Here is a 17,635-nt window from a genome sequence, read left to right as displayed (position 1 = left end):
TGGATTATCAAGCTATAGTGAGTCTGTTCTAGTGTCAATGTTTATCTGATGCAAAACAGCACACCATTATGTAAAAGCACAAAAAGGATCCATTTGGATGGTGTGTCTATTTGGATGGTGTCTCTATACTGTAACCTTAATGTGTGCTATAACTGTCCTATGTCTGTGATTGACAGTGGGTGTCTCGGTGTCTCCCGTGTGTGTGCGTATGTGTGTGTGCGGGTGTGTGTGCGTGCGTGAGTGTGTGTGCGTGTGCGCGCGCGCCTGCCTCGGGAATTTGTGTCACGTCCCCCTCCAAACTTGTCCATCTATTCACCCACCCAGAGGCACAGAGCTGTGAAGAAAGAAATTGAGAGATAGAAAGAAAGACTGACTAAAAAAGAGAAAGAGAGAGACTCGCCGCCACTCGAGACGCACTCGTCTCTAACATTTGATGGGCTGGACTGGATGCCGCAGTCCACCGGCTGAGGGCCTCACGCCGAGGGGACTCCCTCCGTCCCGGACGCGCTCCGACCGACCGCCGCCCTCTGACCTCCGACCTCTTCTCGACAGAAGGTGACCGAAGTCCGACCTGTGACCGGCCACAACCCGACCACGCCCACGACCCGCCCAGTCCACCGCCCCCGGGGGGGCTGGCCGGCTCCAGTCCTGCCCGAGCTCCAGCGCTCTGTGATGCAACTAACCGGCGCTGGTCAGGGTCTTCGTACAGTACGTACAGTAAAACGTACAGTGATGATCCTGGTTTCAAGAGCCGTGTTTGTGCTGGGCTCGATCGAAAGCCTGCACGCACTGTGGCTCTTGAAGATCTGTAGATGTCTGTTAGATGTCCGTCCTTGTCCGATTACACTTTTCAGTGTCCCCTCGCAGATCCCTGAAAACAGATTTTTTTTTGGGGGGGGGAGGGAATGGCAGAAATGCTGTGTGGATGATGAGTCATCACTTTCTGCTTGGCTGTATTCTGAGATGCACAGTACTGTGTCTGAAAGGGGTTTACGACCACGGGCGTTGTCTGTTTTTGTGAGATGAAGGACTGCCCCGCAGAGTTAAACACCAGGGTTGCCTGACATGTGGAGACGGATAGCAGAAACCCCCTTTCTCCACCATGGATTCCCCCCGCGGAGCAAAGGGCTTCTGTCGCAGCGGATTAAACTCAGAGGCAACCCATCCTAGAGTGTTTCCACTGGACTGTGTGGACCAGCATACAAATATGCAGGGTGTGTGTGTGCGTGTGTGTGCGTGTGCGTGCGTGCATTTGGATGGGGATGTATAAGTATGCGTGCGTGCGTGTGTGTGCTTTGAGTACAAGCACACGCAGTCTCTAAATTGTTCCAGCACTCCTGATAGGATCATCTGAACTAAAGCACACCTTCAAAAAGGACGGTCGGCCAATCACAACCATGGATTCTTACATCTGAATCGGGTCTTGAATCTGTAAAGGTTAACCTGAAGAGCTTGACCTCTGACCCCACTCTGGGCCTTGGCATCAGTTTGAGCCCTCTAGGCCTCATGCCAGTCCACAGAAGCACATTTGGCTTGTCAGTCAGTTTCCTCCAGATGTTTTTTTGTTGACTTTATCTGTCTGTTCGTATTAACTGCAGTCCTTTGACAAATGTGTGTATGTGTTATCATGGACAGCAAAACAAATAAAGATACTGCAGTGTTTGAAAGATATCAAATAAAAAGCCGGTGGAATCGATGGTCAAAAGCTTGCAGATCTGCAACAGTCGGGTTCTGAGGCTGGGCCCTATTGGCGGAAGTGTGTGTGTGCGCGTGCGTGTGTGTGTGTGTGCATGCGTGTGTGTGTGTGTGCGTGCGTGTGTGTGTGTTTGGAGGAAGGGGGGTTGTGCTCTGTATTTCTCTATGCACATCTGCGCAGAAAGACGCCCCCTACACCTCTCTCTCTCTCCCCAGCGGGATAAGGTAACTCAGCTGTGACACATCAACATAAGTGGGATCTCTCAAAGGTGCATTCATGGGTTTTGTTTTACAGAGTACTTTCCCTTCTCTGCCGACTCTCTGAACCGCCCGTCGAATGTAACGATTCTGAACAATTAATTAGGCTGAACTTCTGATCTTATTGATCACAGTTTACAGACTGATTCTCTTGGGTTTCTGTCTATTTTTTCCAGTCAGTCGAGCAAACCTGTATTTAGAGCCAATTAAGCCTACCTGAACACAGGAAAGCCCATAAGTCCTTTCAATGAGAGACTCTTCATTGACATAGTTTTTTAGTCAGGGGACGAGGCTTGATCTGTGTTATCTGTAAAAAGACCTGCATGTTTAAAGATTGTCATTTACATTAAGCCCAGACAGGCCAAGAGCTAATTTCTTTACATGCAATACCATTGACTTTGCTACTGCTGCTGCTGTGTATTGTTTGTTTGGGATAATTCAGGGTATCTTGCTCAATTTCTGTGCTTTTACTTGGTCGGCCATCGCTTTAAAAACCTTTACTGTCAAAGCTATTGAAAATTGTCTTCCTATTAAAGGCTTTGGTCGGGATGAGGAGGGAGACAGAAAGGGGGTTGAGTGAATGAAGCAGTTGAAGGATTCACTACCGCGGCATCCCTGTGTACTTGACTGAGTTATGTGGAAACATGCGGCATTTCTGCCATCGTGTGGTGGGTTTGTGTAACTACTTCGCTAAATAAACTTACTTCCTCTGCGTAGGCTACTGTTGGATGAAATGCCGTTCCCTTTCAACGACTCTTGGATTTTTCATTGCACTTTTGTAAACACACACACATGAACGCACACATGAACGCACAAAACGTGTTTATTAAATCAGTAAAAGTCTCTTCCAACAAGTCACTCAGCAAAAGCATTGTTCACTCATTCAAATGAGTAGGCCTATGCATGATAAGTCCTGCTAATTACTTAATGAAACGTATAATGTGAGGCTGCACATCCTGAATGTAATCATATTGCTGAGGCAAATGCCAGAGTAATGACCTCATTTAAATGTAGTTGCAGTAATTTATTTTCACAGACTTTCCTTCATTACACTCTCTCCTTCTCTGCCTTACTCTCCCTCTCTCTCTCTCTCTTGCTGCTTCTCTCTCTCTCTCTCTTACTGCTTCTCTCTCTTGCTGCTTCTCTCTCTCTCTCTTGCTGCTTCTCTCTCTCTCTCTCTCTCTTGCTGCTTCTCTCTCTTGCTGCTTCTCTCTCTCTCTTGCTGCTTCTCTCTCTCTCTCTTGCTGCTTCTCTCTCTCTCTTGCTGCTTCTCTCCCTCTCTCTCTTGCTGCTTCTCTCCCTCTCTCCCCCGTTGTCTTTCAGTCTCTCCCCCCAGCCCTCCTCCTCTCTCTTTCTCTCTCCCCCGCCCTTTCTCCCCACCTCTGTCTCTCTCCCACTCTCTCTCCCCCCGCCCCCCCCCCCCCTCACGGCTGGGTGACCCGGCCCATGAAGAGCGGCTGGTTGGCCGCGTCGCTCCACAGCACCAGGACGAACGGACGCAGGGCGGAGAAGGCAGAGACGGAGCGGGAGAAGGAGAGGGAGGTGGCGGCGCCCGCCTCCACGCCGGCCTCCGACAGCGCCAGGAAGGCCCGGTGGTGGCCGTCGGTCAGCGCCAGCGGCTGGTCCGGGTACATGCCGCACAGGTTGGGGTTCTGGAAGAGCGCCGACAGACCTGGGGTGGGGGGGGCGGGGGGGGCAAGAGAAAGAGATGAGAGGGGGGGGGGGGGGGGCCGGGGGGGGCAAGAGAAGGAGATGAGAGGGAGGAAGGGAGGGAGGGAAGAGAGGGGGGGGAAAGAGATGAAAAGAGGACAGAAGTGAGAGAGAGGAAAAGCGGAAAGGCACAGGTAACAGCTGGACAGTCCAAACAGCTGGACAGAGGGATGGCTGGACAGACCAAATAACAAGAAGAGCGCTTTCGTTGACAGCATGCGTCACAGAGGGACAGGGCCGTCTACCTAGTTTCCCCAGCAGGTCGTTCATCTCTGTCTGGACGTCCAGACGGATCTTGGGCAGGGTGAGCTCGGTAGACTGGGCTGACGCGGCCTTCATCTGCGCCACCATTTTGCGCATGGCGGCGTCGGTCATCTTGCCCTCCACCAGCTGCAGGTCGGAGAGTTTGTAGGTGGGAGGCAGCAGGATGAAGAGGCTGGTCTCACCGGAGAGAGGGAACACCGCCACCTGTCGAGACGGACGGCGTGACAACGCTGTCGTGTCTCGGATTGTGTGTTCGTGTGTGTGTGTGTATGTGTGTGTGTGTGGTTACCTGTGCCTTCAGTATGGAAACATATTCCACTGCCACCATGTACCTGGAGCTGTAGAGTATGGGTACTTTGACAATATCACCGTCTAGTTTCGTAAATGGTGCATTCTTTGCTTTGTTATCAAACTTTACCTTCCACTGACCTGAAACATAGAGAAAACATTCCTTTACAGGTAAAAACGCTACTACTAATACTGCTAGTACTATGAATACTCCTTCTATTACTACTACTAATAATAATAATAAAAATGCATTATTAATACTTATAGGCTAATTTAGATGCTGAAAGCACACATACAGTACAAATAAAGATACAGGTACATACAGACACACACACACACAGAACACTGACCACTGAAAGTCACAGCATTGAGTAGAACCAGCTGGGTGTCAGGAGCAACAGAGTCTACCAGGTGTTTGATCTTGTTATTTGTTTGCTTTGCCACCCAGCTGTTGATCATCTCTGTGTTCCTCGCACTGTCATTGGTCAGTTTGACTGGCTCGGCATCATAGAACTGCAGCGACTGGTTGGCGAATGTCTCACTCAGCTTGATGTCTGATGACAAGAGAGAGAGAGATCAAAAGCATTTCAACTTGCAAACGAGGAGACAAAGGGATTTCAAATCTGCCTCTGTGGACAAAAATCATCAAAAGGACTTTGATGCTTTGAAAGAGGTATTGATCTAGGTTTTCCCCATGCACCACATTGAAAGCGTGTATCTATGGGTGCTGCTGGCACCTGGGCTGTGGTAGATCTGCGACGCCATCTTCAGGCTGTCCTGAAGCCTCTGCTTCAGCTTCTTCATCTCAGAGTGAACACAGTGAAAGTTGCGAGGCAGACTGAGGGCGTCCTCCAGGCGTTGTCGTGTCACATTCCGGGCCCCTGGAGTTAAGAAAGAAGTTGATGCGTTCAGCAAAAGTGTCCCAGGACGCCTTTGGCCCTCAGGAACCCCACAGCTATTCGCGACCTACCTAGCATCAGGTGACTCAGCGCCCCGCTCATACTTATTGGCGAGAAGAGCAGGTTTTTGGAGGGCTTCGACTGGCTCAAGTGAGCGTATATTTTCATGGAGAACTCGGTCAAGGATTCTTCCAAGATGGCCGGCCAGGACCGGCTGTTCTCGTCCAGGCACTCTTCCCACGGCGCATCGAAGCCGTTGCAGGAGTAAGCAGCTGGGATGGGCGCCGCTAAATGAAAATATGTGGAGATGGAGAGACAGAACATGTTCCATTAGGCCTACTGATATAACAATAATAACAATCAATTACCATAATATATCGAGGAAGACATGACATGATAAGTAAAACTGGGGGGGGAGGCATTACTACCTTCCACAAGCAGCTCAATGGTGTTGAACTTCCCCCCCCCCTCCGACTCGCAGTGGTAGACTCCCGTGTCACCCGGGTTGGGTAGGTGAAGCGCGACGCTCTGATCGCTGTATTGGGGAATTCCGAAAACCGACTCCAGCCTCTCGCCGGGGTCCGTGGCGTTCGCCGTTCCCGTGGGGTACAGCCTGTTCCTCTGGCCGCCAGCGGTCTCCTTGAACCAGAGCGCGAAGGCGTCGACCTGAGCGGAGTCCGGCCGGTCACAGAGCAGCATGACGTCGGCGAGGCCCTCGGGTACCTTGAGGGCATAGCTGCTGATGACTGGGAGAGAGAGAGAGAAGACGGAGACCAAGGACACCAGACAGACAGTTCTGCATCACTACCGGCATGTGGATTGTCGCTTATTTGTGTCTTTGTTTGTCCTCCAAGTCAGTTTGTTTATCTGCCTGTTTGCTTGCCTGCTTGTTTGTGAAGAGGTTTTGTGTACACAGTCTACATGCTCCGCATCCCAAGCAGCCGAGGAGGTAGGAGAGAGCAAATCATGTGTACATCCTCACTCACCGTCAACTTCCACCGAGTATGTCTTCTTCCACTCTAAGTTGTTCGAGACAAATGTACACTCGTACTCTCCCTGGCTGGAGGTGGTGACGGGGGAAAGTACGAGCTCCAGACCATTGCCTTTGTCAACCAGAGACCCTGAGCCCTCGGGAACCGGGGTGCCGTTCAACTTCCAGCTGGCCGTGCCCCAGTCCATGCTCCTCTGGTTGGGGAGGCAGGGGAGAGTGAGGCTTGACCCGGGCATGACGCGTAGTGTGGTGGCGGAGGCCTGAACAGAACAACAAATGAACAAACAAGGAAAAAAAGTGTGAGAGAGAGAGAGAGAGAGAGAGAGAGGGGGGGGGGGGGGGGGGGGGGTGAAGGAGGGTTCCCCCGTCCAGAACTACTCCCTTTTCTGTTACAATCGTGTTGGCACACTGGAATTTTCCTGCGCCCTTATTCGGAAAATAAGGTGTCGTATCATAAACAATCACATATAGAAAGCTGTGTTTACCTTTAGTACAAGCAAGAGGGGGAGACACAATGGTATGACTGCATGTGAACGCCTCATCTAATGGGAGGAGAAGGACAGACAGAGAGAAAGAGGGGGAGAGAGAGAAAGAGTGGATGGGTGGGAAAAAGGAAGTGTGGACATTAGAGAGATCAGTATGGCTCAAAATCAAAGTTAATTCTATTTGGCACATTCGCCTTTTTTCCTCTTTAGATCCATTCAGAGAAAATCAATGTACCCACGTCAACACATAGTCTAGCTTACATTTACGTTCAACCATAAACGAATGACATCCAAAATACTATTGCGCCACAACATCATTATGCGGTGTGATTGCTCCTACAGGATTAGGCTGATCATGTTTAATTGCTACATTCCAGAAACGTCCATGAAGTATAGACTACTCACAATTGCTGGAATCTGACGGGATCCAACAGCAGCCGAAGTGCTTATTTATTTTTCTCTGGTTATTTCCCTGGTTATATTCAACAGTGTGGTCTCTTCTGTCCACTCAGAGTGCCCGTCTGTCCTTCCCTTTCACCATAACAATGATTAATCTCTGATTGTTGGTTTAGAGGTTTCTGTGTTTGCTCTGTGTGAGCACCCTGATTTACTGAAAATCACATGGTTACACAATTGGCAACTCATTCATGACCTGGTACATGGTTGGGAAATAAAGGCTATACTCTCTGATCTATCCAACCTGATCAAACTACCTTAATGAGAGTCATCTGATCTATGTTGTGAAATATAACGACTATAATTAATGATAATTGTACCCACAATGCACCTAACCCAGCTACTGTATACAATATTGCATCTTGTCTTTGCACTGTCCTGTCCTGCACTCTATCTAGTGTCATATCCATCAGTGTATGCATCATCACCCTGGTCAAATTCCTAGTATGTGTAAACCATACACAGGGCAAATAAACCAACCTTGAATCTTGAACTAGATGAGAATCCTAACTTTTATAACAAGCACCAAAAGAGCTACCAAAGACTTCAAGCTCTATACTGTGGCTGTGGCTCAGGAGGTCGAGTGGGTCACCCTGTGATCATAGGGTCGACGGTTCAAATCCCAGCTCCTCCTGTCCACATGTAGAAGTGTCCTTGGGTGAGACATAGAGCCCTTAATTGATCCCAATGAGCAGGTTATACCTTGCAACTACCGCGGCAATTGATGGGTGAATGAGAGGCCATTATAAAGCGCTTTGGATAAAAGCACTAAATAAGTGGAGTCAATTTACCCTTTTACTGAAACACAAAGCACACCATTAAGCCATATGTATTTAGGCAATCAGCTTTCTCTGTAAAAGACACAAACTGGTGGAACACTTTGCCTAATGGTGTGAGGAGCTGTAGCTCTATTAGCGCTTTCGAAACCAATTTAAAGTCTGTTAAAAGCTGCTCAGCTCTGTACTCACTGATTGTATCTTATGGCCCTGATGACTTGATGACAACCATACCGTTACATTACATTGCAAAAAGTAATTGAGCAGACAATAATTACAATAATTGCATTTAACAGGTAGTCAATGTACAACTACTCGCCAGAACTCACAAGTGCATCTCCATTTTAAACTAAAGTGACCAAGAGCATAATCTAGTGCTAAAGCCAAAGTGCAAGAGTAGCAAAATATAAAAACAATAGGTGCTTAAGAGGGAGGATTGTGGTAGTACTTCTTGAAGAGATGAGTTTTAAGCCTGTGGCGAAAGATGGACAGCGACTCTGCTGTCCTGACGTCATTGGGCAGTTCGTTCCACCACTGCGGGGCCAGGGCAGAGAAGAGTCGTGACTGTGTTGATCGACTGCAGGGGCCTCGGAGTGATGGAGCAACCACTCGCCTGGTAGCAGAGCGTACAGTATGGTCGGGAGAGGGCGTAGGGCTTGACCATGGCCTGGAGGTAGGAGGGAGCTGTTCCATTCTATTATCAGAGTTAAACTGGACACGAACTGCTACAGGGAGCCAGTGTAGAGAACTGAGAAGGGAGGTTGTGTGGGAGAACTTGCAGGGGTTGCTACTTGTGATGTGCAATTGTGTGTAGTTTCGTATTTTGTTTCTTATGTGTTCTTTTTTTATACATTTGTAGCTTATGCTGTTTTTACTATGTGCTGTTTGTTATTGTTTCTCTGTCTTGGGCTGCCAAAGGATTAGGCCTACAGATGTGAATTAGCTTGTAGCTACAATATGGGATGGTGCATCAAATCATAGTGATATTTAGGCCTATGTTTGAACTGTACTTTGATTCTTTTAAATTGTTTATTTAAGAGTTTTGAAAATAACTTTTATATGTGTATAGGCCTCAAACCAAAATGTAGACATGGCAAAGGGAAAAATGAATTGTGGCGAGCGCCCCCAGGTGGTCGGCTCTGGTAGCCTACCTGTGTGACTGAGGAGCTGAGGATAGAACGCACGCACGCACAGACGCACGCACGCACCTAAGAATATCCTCCCCTTGATTTGATCTATTTTACGTTAGGACTCAATTCCATCCTGACAACGTTGGTTAGCGATCCGCTATTAAAGTGAAAGAAGAAGAAGAACAACAAGCTTTACTTCTCTGGAGAACCGTTGTAATAGGATTTTAACGGAGAGTAAAAGTGGTAAAATTGGAATGGACAAAACATTATTCATTTTATTCAGAGTTTACCCCATGGAGGTTTTATAGAGTTTATCTACCCCCTCTCGAGTAATCAGCGTTGCGATGCAGCGATCGATTGGCTGACCTCCACGTTGGGCGTGGTCAGTCATGTGCAGTCGAGCACCGGATGTGAGGGAGGATCAAAAGTTTTGGAAAAGTTTTCTCAGTTGGTCGGTATGCAGGAAATACACTTTTTTAGCTTTAGCAAAATAATGTAATATGTGAAGATGGCAAAGTGGAGCTGAACTCTTCTTATAAGAAAAGGACGTTTAAAGAGAGTAAGTTAAACGTTATGAATGTTTGTAGTACGGTATATCCTCTGACTAGCCTCTATTTAGCTAGCATATGCTAATGTAGCTAGCTGGTAGCTCTGAAGAAAGCAAACAATGGTTTTAACAACAACAGTGATGGCCGGCGGTCGGGACAAATCTTTTTGTTTCATTTGGTCTATAACGTTATAATTGTGAAATCCAAACGACCAATTAGCAAATTCGCTAGGTATACAGCCTGCTACATCAAGGAAAAACAGTGGTTGCGTATTTTCTGATTTCATCTTGGGTCCATGTAACTGAATATCCTTATGGCCTTAGTTAGTTAACCATTAACAATGAGGGCAGCTATTAAGTTCAAATGAAAGGAAATTGCTTTACTATTGTTTTCAGTACAAAATAGTCGCATGTCCAACATTGCTGTGAATATTTTTAGCTCGCCAAACTAGTTGCAGTGAGCCTCATTCAGTTCATGCCCATTATTTAATTCCTAGAATTGCTCTTATGAATCGTTAAACCATTTCTGTTTTGTCTGTCCATCTTCTTAAATCAGCTGATTAGTGATCATTCTCCATCTCCCCGTAGTGTGCGCCGACCAATCCGCAGCCAAGGTCTGAGAGAGAGAGGTCATCGCCATGGCGACGCAGTTTAGCATTGACGACGCGTTTGTGCTGGAGGGAGAGGAGGAGGACGGGGTGGTGTCGGAGGGCGAGGCCGAGGGATGGAAGGGGTCGGAGAGGGATAGGGAGGGAGGAGAGATGAAATTTGGGACCTTGTCCTTTGCCAAGCCCCAGAGTCACCCCTCGCCTGCTGGCACCAGCTCCCCGGACCACAGCAATCTGAAGTACCAGGTGATGTGCTCTCAGATTCAGACCAGTTTATTGCCATGTATATGGTTTACACATACTAGGGATTTGTTTAGTTCGATGGTGCATACACTGATGGAGATAACATTAGGCAGGACAGTGCAAATACACATCTCTCTCTCTCTCTCTCTCTCACACACACACACACACACACTCGTCATGTAGTCAGTCACAGTCTGTTTATGTGCACACAGAGATTGAAGGTCAACAGGAGTCTTTGTTTTGTCTTGTCCGCAGAATCTGGAGAATGAAGATGTCTTGGGCAGCAGTATTAATTCCTCCTTCAATAACTTTTTCAAAATCAGGTAGGTTGTTGGCATGTAGCGACGTGTGTGTTTTTTACAGCGTTGTGCTTTACATTCAATAATTATTGTCTTGTTTCGATAAAGTTTGAAGATGTTGATTGTTTGTCTTCCCCAGCGATCCTGCGACTCTGTCTTACTGCAGCTCCCAGTGGTCCTTCAGCACCTTGAGTTCCGTCACTCAGCTCTCTGCACACTGCTGCGGGTAAGTACACACACACACAAAACTTCCATGAACTCTCGACAGTGAACAACGCACAGGATAACTCGCACACACCACAGCCGTACGGTTAAAATATGTCTGACCCACCGGTGTTTTCTTCCTCTCTCTGTTTGTCCCCCCCCCCATGGACCAGGTGGACGTCTCACCCGCTGGTCAAGAAGAACAGAAGAGTGATCCTCGCCTCCTTCCTCCTCCTCGTCACTGGAGTCGGTACGTCTCTAGCCTGGCTTCGCCAGACCCAATTCGCGAAAATGTGAAGGGTCTGGAAACTCACAGTTGCTTTCCGATTCCCAAGGGGCGTTACCAACATGTGTAGATCAAAATGCCCCTGGACGCAATTGGATAGACCTACAACCAATCAGTGAAAATGCCTCTACAGCGCTCCTCTGTCATCTTATTAAACCTGCCCCATATTAGATAAACGGCTGTGATTGCGAAGTGGATTCAGTTAGAACGATATCCAGGGATATCCAGACTGATGTGCGGAGTGAAATAGAATGTGAGCTCGCGAGATCAGGCTGGCGACGCCAGACTAGTATGTCTCAGCCTCTGCTCGCACTCTGAACACGACACGCCGTTGTGCCTTGCATGGTCGTTATGTCGCCATCCGCATCTTGGAATGGTTTATCAGAGATAAGACTCGAGATAACGAACAGCGTGGTAGTCTTTTTCCTTATCTCACTGTTGTATTCTTTTCTTTCTTTTTTTTCTCCTCCAGCTCTCATTTTCACTGGTGTTGTAATACAGCTAAATCCAGATGCAGGTGAGACAGTACACAATGACACTGCGCATTGAAAAGAATGTGGATCGGTCTAAGCCGAGACTTGTTGCTCTGCTTTGCCTTTAGAAAGGCTTTGTGGATTTATTTTTTGTCAACACTTAGACCTGTTCAACTTTTTTCAAACCTGCAAAAGGCTCTAAGCAATTGATAGTATTACCCTAGGGGTCTTCACTCTGTGTGGATTCAGACTCTGCAACCTTTGACCTGCTTCCACAGGTGTCTCGAGTGCCATTTTCTTCATCCCTGGCTTCCTTCTCTTCATTCCTGGTGGTATGCACATCTTTTCTGATTAGCTATCCGTCTCTTTCAATTTCTCTTCTCACCGTTCAAACAGACTGTGCAGCGGGCATGTATTGTAGCAACACCTGCAGATTTACATATGTGTAAGAAATGGACAGTGCCACAATTGTGATTATATTCTGTCTCTCTTTCCACTCCAGTGTACCATGTGATTTACATAAGCTGTGCAGTCAGGGGACGAAGAGGCTTCAAGTTTTTCTACCTACCTTACTTTGAAAAATGACCCTTCACACTACATGTCCTTTGTTTTGCTACCAGGAGCATTCATTTTACTTCTGTTGATAATGTAACAAAAAGACATTGTCCCATTGATGTTTTTTTAAACCTTTTTTATCATGTATTTTTACTGACCACTACTAACTGTCAACCACTTTGTGCCTCAATGAAAGGATTAAAGCAGCACATCTATCCTATTGTGTGGACGAGAAGGAGACTGTATTTTCCCTGCCTGTGTAAATGTCATGGGACTGAATTATGACTGTGAACCACAATAAATCTATTGTGTCTTTTTTACTTGCATTTCTTACTTTTACTCAACCCCCTTCTCAGTCAGTAGGCCAATGTTAGATTATGTTGACTGTTTACAGCACACACTGTCTTTTCATACACAAAGAAACTCGCACTTTTATTAAAGAACTGTTGTTATGAGAAAGATAAACGTCACATGGCGGTGCTGGGAACGTCACGAACGACGTCACTAGAGTGTCCGATTTCTGTCGATGTTTTACGAAGCTAGACAATCGGTGAACACCGCCAAGCTACGCACTCGGGTAGCAAGGATGGAGGAACTGGCACTCAATTTAGCCGCAGAGGGGATTCAGAAGAAAGTGATCGGTGCCGGGAAAGGAGAGATATCAACGTTTCAAGATGGAACCAAGGTGAGTCGTTTTCGAGGCAGCTAAGGCCGAGTTAGATCGCTAGCTTTGTGTTCCGAGCGAAATCATTTTCAGTACGAGCGGAGCTAGCTAACGCGTTAGCTTGCTAGCACTAGTAAACCTAACTAGCTAGTGTCATTTGAATTTCATTGCTAAGGCCTACCAAATTGCAGCATTTTTAGCACGCTGTGTGATTCTTTGTCACCTATTAAAATCTAACGGGGTTATGATGAGCAAGTGTGGCAAATTGCTTGCATGAGCGGTCCTGTCATTTTTTCCCCTTCAACTGTTGATGGTTGAACAAAAATTAGGCGGGGCGGGATATCCATGGTTTCACCAAATACGATTGGTTCGCCTGTCCCTACAGCTCTCTTATCGGGTGTTGTGATTGGACAAAATAGCTGATTGGCGATACGGTTGACAAATTGTTCATAGTTGATGATAAACTTGAGGCTTTCACGACCCCTCCTCAAATCCACCCTGTAAATTGATTAAAAAAAATCTCTGAATTCATTGTTTTAAAGGGGCCCGTTCTCACACGTTGAAAAAAAACACAACCCCCATGATGAATCAGTGTTAAAATATTAGCTGTGTTAAATCTGCCCAACACTATCCAAAGGCTAAAAATGAACAGGAAAACAAAAATCCTGAGTAGCCTAAATTATTCAAAGTAATGTCTAAAAACTGCAATCATGTCAAAAAGATATATGATAGACTGTAAGATTGAGAAATCTTCCCAACACTAAAACACTGGTGTAACTGACTTGTGTTTTTTTTGTGTGTGTAACTGACTGGTGTTGTTGTTGTTTTTTTACCATGGTGTCTAGGTTGTCTTCCACTATCGCACCAGCCTGTGTGACGGCACAGTGTTGGACGACTCCAGGACCATGGGCGGCCGCAGCAAGCCCATGGAGCTGATCCTGGGGAAGAAGTTCAAGCTGGCCGTGTGGGAGAGAGTCGTGGCCACCATGCAGGAGGGCGAGGTCGCCGCCTTCACCTGCGAGAACAAGGTGGGGCGTGGCGGGGCGTGGTCTGTGTGGGGCGGGGCGCGGTCTGTGTGGCTTCACCTATGCTACTAACCACCACCCGTCGCTTCATTGGGAGCACGTTTATTAACTGAAGCACAAGCAGGTGTAGAATGAGAAAAACATAGACTTGGGAAAATTTGTAAATATGCCCTCAAAACATCTCTCTCTCTTTCTCTCTCTCTCATCTCTCTCCGTTAGCACACAGCGCTGTACCCGCTGGTGTCCCAGTCCCTGAGGAACATCAGTGCCGGGAAGGACCCCCTGGAGGGCCAGAGACACTGCTGCGGCATCGCCCAGATCCACTCGCACCACTCCCTGGGCCACCAGGACCTGGACCAGCTCCAGGCCAACCCCCAGCCCCTGGTCTTCACCCTGGAGCTCCTGGAGGTGAGGGGAGGGGGGGGGGGGGTTCTGGTGTCTGGGGAAGGGACTCTGGGGGGGCATCTGGCAAAGTAGTGCTGGAATCAAATGCAGGCCACGGGGAATTGTGAACAGGGCTGTAGGATCCTGGGAACCTCAAACGTCTCCTGTAACGGCCTGGCTCCACCCCCACCCAAAGACGGTGACCGGGCTCCATGACTGGAACGTGACGCCTTGCTTGACCCGTGGTGACGCTCGACCCGCGCCGGCGTTTGTCGCGGCCTCCCACGGCGCACGCCTGCTCGTTCTGACTTGACTCCGCCCCTCCCCACCCCTAGGTGTTGGCCCCAGGCTCGTACCGTCTGGACATGTGGGCGATGTCGGACGAGGAGAAGCTGAACGTGGTGCCGCAGATCCACGAGGAGGGCAACGCCCTCTTCAAGCAGGGCGACGTGAAGGAGGCGTCCACCAAGTACCACAACGCCATCGCCTGCCTCAAGAACCTACAGATGAAGGTGGGGCTTGGAAAACGCAACATTTGTTTGTTTGTTTGTTTCATGTTGTAGACCCCCAATAATAGTTCTCAGTGGCACCAGTATATTTACCAGCATTTATAAGGTTATACATGCATAAACACACATACATATTCATATTTGTCCGTGCATATTTTATGCATATTCACATTTTAAACCAACACCTGATAGTACCACACAGTGAGCCGCTGCTGTTCGTCACGTGACCCACGACGCATCGGCGCCGACTGCCCGATTTACATGTCCTGCCCCCTCTCGTCCAATCAGGAGCGCCCGGGGGACGAGGCCTGGATCAAGCTGGACCAGCAGATCACGCCGCTGCTGTTGAACTACTGCCAGTGCCAGCTGCTCCAGGGTCAGTACTATGAGGTGCTGGACCACTGCACCTCGCTGCTCTTCAAATACGACGGTGAGCGGCCCAGAGGCAGAGGGAGGGATAGCCCAAAGTGTGGGCAGTGTTTAGTAGGGCAGGCGAGACCTCACTTCTTTTAAGGAGAGGACATTGCTGCAGTTACTTTTCGAATTCTGGAAGTAAAAAAAACGTAACATCTGTCTATTATTGTATATTAAATAGGATTTGCTATGTTTTCAAGCATGCATAGCTGTACATTTCAGCGGACGGGGGGATACGTCCCTCTCCTTAGAACATGTGCTTAAAATTTCACCAGAACGCAGGAAATGATGTGGGTGATTTCCTGGGGGAGGAGCCCCAGACCCCCCCGCTTAATGTGCCCCCCCTTTTTCCCGCCGCCCCGCCCTAGATAACGTGAAGGCGTACTTCAAGCGCGCCAAGGCCCACGCCGCCGTCTGGAACGAGACGGAGGCGAGGGCCGACTTCACCAAGGTGGTGCAGCTGGACCCGTCGCTGGCGCCCTCGGTGGCCAAGGAGGTGCGCGCCATGGAGGAGCGCATCCGCTCCAAGGAGAAGGAGGAGAAGGGCCGCTACAAGAGCCTGTTCAGCTACGGCCCCGGCGGCGAGCACGCCGCCGCTGCCGCCACCACGGTGAGGGACGGGCGCCGCGTGAGGGTGTCGTGGCGTTTTGTCAGAGACCCTTTTTAAAAAGTGGCCTGTGCAGTTTTAGGGTTTGTTCTGAAATGATGGTGTCGTGGTAGGGGGGGTGAGTCCCAGGCCCCCTGGCAGAGTGGCGCCCCCCCCCCCCCCCCCCGCGGGGTTGATGAGGTGGCGTGATGTCATAGGACGCCAACTGCGAATGGGAGAGCCGTGTGCCCATTTCCAGGATATTCCAATACACACGCTCTAAATTTGAGACTGAGCCATGTACACCCGGATTTCACGTTCTACTGCTGCTTGAATACCGGTTCTTTAAAGGATCTGTTGTTCTCTTGTCTTCCAGGGTTGAACCAGGAGGACGTCTCTGATCTGGAATGCAGAGGAGGAGGACGTGACTGTGGACACATTACTGACTCTGGTTTAGTCTTATCCACGCAACAAAGCCATACCTGAACGCCGTGAAACAGTTTGGTCCTGGCGTCACGCACGCACACGCGCACACACACACAGACACGCACACACACACACACACACACACACACACACACACAGGCACTAAACTTCCTTCCAAACACTTGATTGCCCTCGGAACACCCAACCTTACCCTAAGTGTACATGTTCACCTTGTAGATTCACACACACACACACACACACACACACATCACAAGCACAGAAACACACACAGGAGACTGTTGACTCCTGACCGTCAGACTGGGGTACAACCCACTGTCAGAGACAATCATATGATATGGTATACATATATATGACATATATCTATACATGTGTATGGACACTATCGTAACTCTTATTTCTCTCATACACCTTTCTCATGTACCCCTCTAATGTGCTATATCTACAGTTATATTGATGTTAAATTCATGTGTATTATCTTTACATTATCACTGTTTTACATTTCATTTCCTGTCTATGTTTTATTGTCAGCTTGAGACCTTTTTTATATTGGGTTTGCACACCTATTTAAACCGTACTACTCCTGTCTCTCTCCCCTTGCCTTGGTCAGGAGGGGCTGCCCGTTGTGAAACAGCAGTCAGAGTTGGTGTATTCATTTAATGTCACTGTCTGACCGAGGCGGGGAGGAGTGTTGTTGAATTCTGATTCTGTCCAGAAACAGCTCCTAGATCCTAGACATTAAAGTAGACCTCGAAGGCTGATATGGCTGATTTCCATGTAGCTCTTATTTGTCACTTGAACATCGTGGGGAAGGTAGGCCTTGGAATTATAGTGAAAACGGGCACAGCGAAATCGGAAGTTGCAGGTGAGAAGCTTAGGGCGTGATCTCTTGGTTGCACATGTGTCTGGAACATGTTCAATGAATCTCAAACCAGCATATTTCTCACCTGAACGCCAATGTTCCTCAGTTCATGGCACGCTGTCTTTGCCTCCTTTTCAAACCCCATTGGAGGAGAGGAGAGGTGAGGGGCCAGTCATTGCCATGATATAAATGATCTCTTCATGCATTGTATTGAAGGATAACAGCAGCCCCTCCTCTTATTTCACACTGTTGTATTGTGATTGAGAAGCCAAATAAAGAGATGAATCTGTTGTTGAAACGCTTTCAGCATTTCTTATTAAGTTATATAAAGTATATATAAAGGCATAATTCATGTCAGGTCTTAAGCTAGTGCCTTTAGCACCATCCTGTGGACAACCGCCAGATGGCGCTAGACGAAAGTAGATGACGTTGATAATCGTTACTACAACATACTGTAGACATAAAAAATAACTGAAGAAAGAAGAAGAAGAAATCAAAATCTTGAATGTCTATAATAGAGCATGTTGGCATATGTAAGTTAACTTTATCCAAACGAATTGTAATATAATCTTAACACAAT

General features: G+C 48.0%; 3 protein-coding genes across 3 annotated transcripts; 2 read left to right on the top strand and 1 right to left on the bottom strand.

The window, feature by feature from the left end:
• Positions 1–2,758: 2,758 nt before the first annotated feature.
• serping1 (serpin peptidase inhibitor, clade G (C1 inhibitor), member 1) lies at positions 2,759–7,134 on the bottom strand. The gene is made up of 10 exons (XM_084454521.1): positions 6,996–7,134; positions 6,591–6,647; positions 6,101–6,365; positions 5,543–5,860; positions 5,186–5,401; positions 4,953–5,096; positions 4,566–4,769; positions 4,217–4,356; positions 3,909–4,131; positions 2,759–3,625 (listed from the first exon to the last, which is right to left on the bottom strand). The coding sequence occupies exons 2-10, from the start codon at positions 6,645–6,647 to the stop codon at positions 3,378–3,380; spliced, it is 1,815 nt and encodes a 604-aa protein (XP_084310647.1). The 5' UTR covers positions 6,996–7,134; the 3' UTR covers positions 2,759–3,377.
• Positions 7,135–9,372: 2,238 nt separating this feature from the next.
• On the top strand, positions 9,373–12,454 carry tmem134 (transmembrane protein 134). The gene is made up of 8 exons (XM_084454343.1): positions 9,373–9,511; positions 10,088–10,353; positions 10,606–10,673; positions 10,789–10,875; positions 11,027–11,103; positions 11,612–11,656; positions 11,891–11,944; positions 12,115–12,454. Exons 2-8 carry the CDS (start codon positions 10,138–10,140, stop codon positions 12,195–12,197), a joined length of 630 nt encoding a protein of 209 aa, XP_084310469.1. The 5' UTR covers positions 9,373–9,511; positions 10,088–10,137; the 3' UTR covers positions 12,198–12,454.
• A 283-nt stretch (positions 12,455–12,737) lies between these two features.
• Positions 12,738–17,327, top strand: aip (aryl hydrocarbon receptor interacting protein). Its single transcript, XM_084454591.1, has 7 exons — positions 12,738–12,852; positions 13,677–13,859; positions 14,076–14,264; positions 14,576–14,752; positions 15,038–15,179; positions 15,532–15,773; positions 16,126–17,327. The coding sequence occupies exons 1-7, from the start codon at positions 12,754–12,756 to the stop codon at positions 16,129–16,131; spliced, it is 1,038 nt and encodes a 345-aa protein (XP_084310717.1). The 5' UTR covers positions 12,738–12,753; the 3' UTR covers positions 16,132–17,327.
• The last annotated feature ends 308 nt before the right edge of the window (positions 17,328–17,635 follow it).

Source organism: Borostomias antarcticus (genome assembly GCF_949987555.1).
Source record: "Borostomias antarcticus genome assembly, chromosome: 20".
Classification (NCBI taxonomy): Eukaryota; Metazoa; Chordata; class Actinopteri; order Stomiiformes; family Stomiidae; genus Borostomias; species Borostomias antarcticus.
The sequence above is the reverse complement of the archived record's forward strand: the minus strand, read 5'-3'. Positions and strand labels throughout refer to the sequence as shown.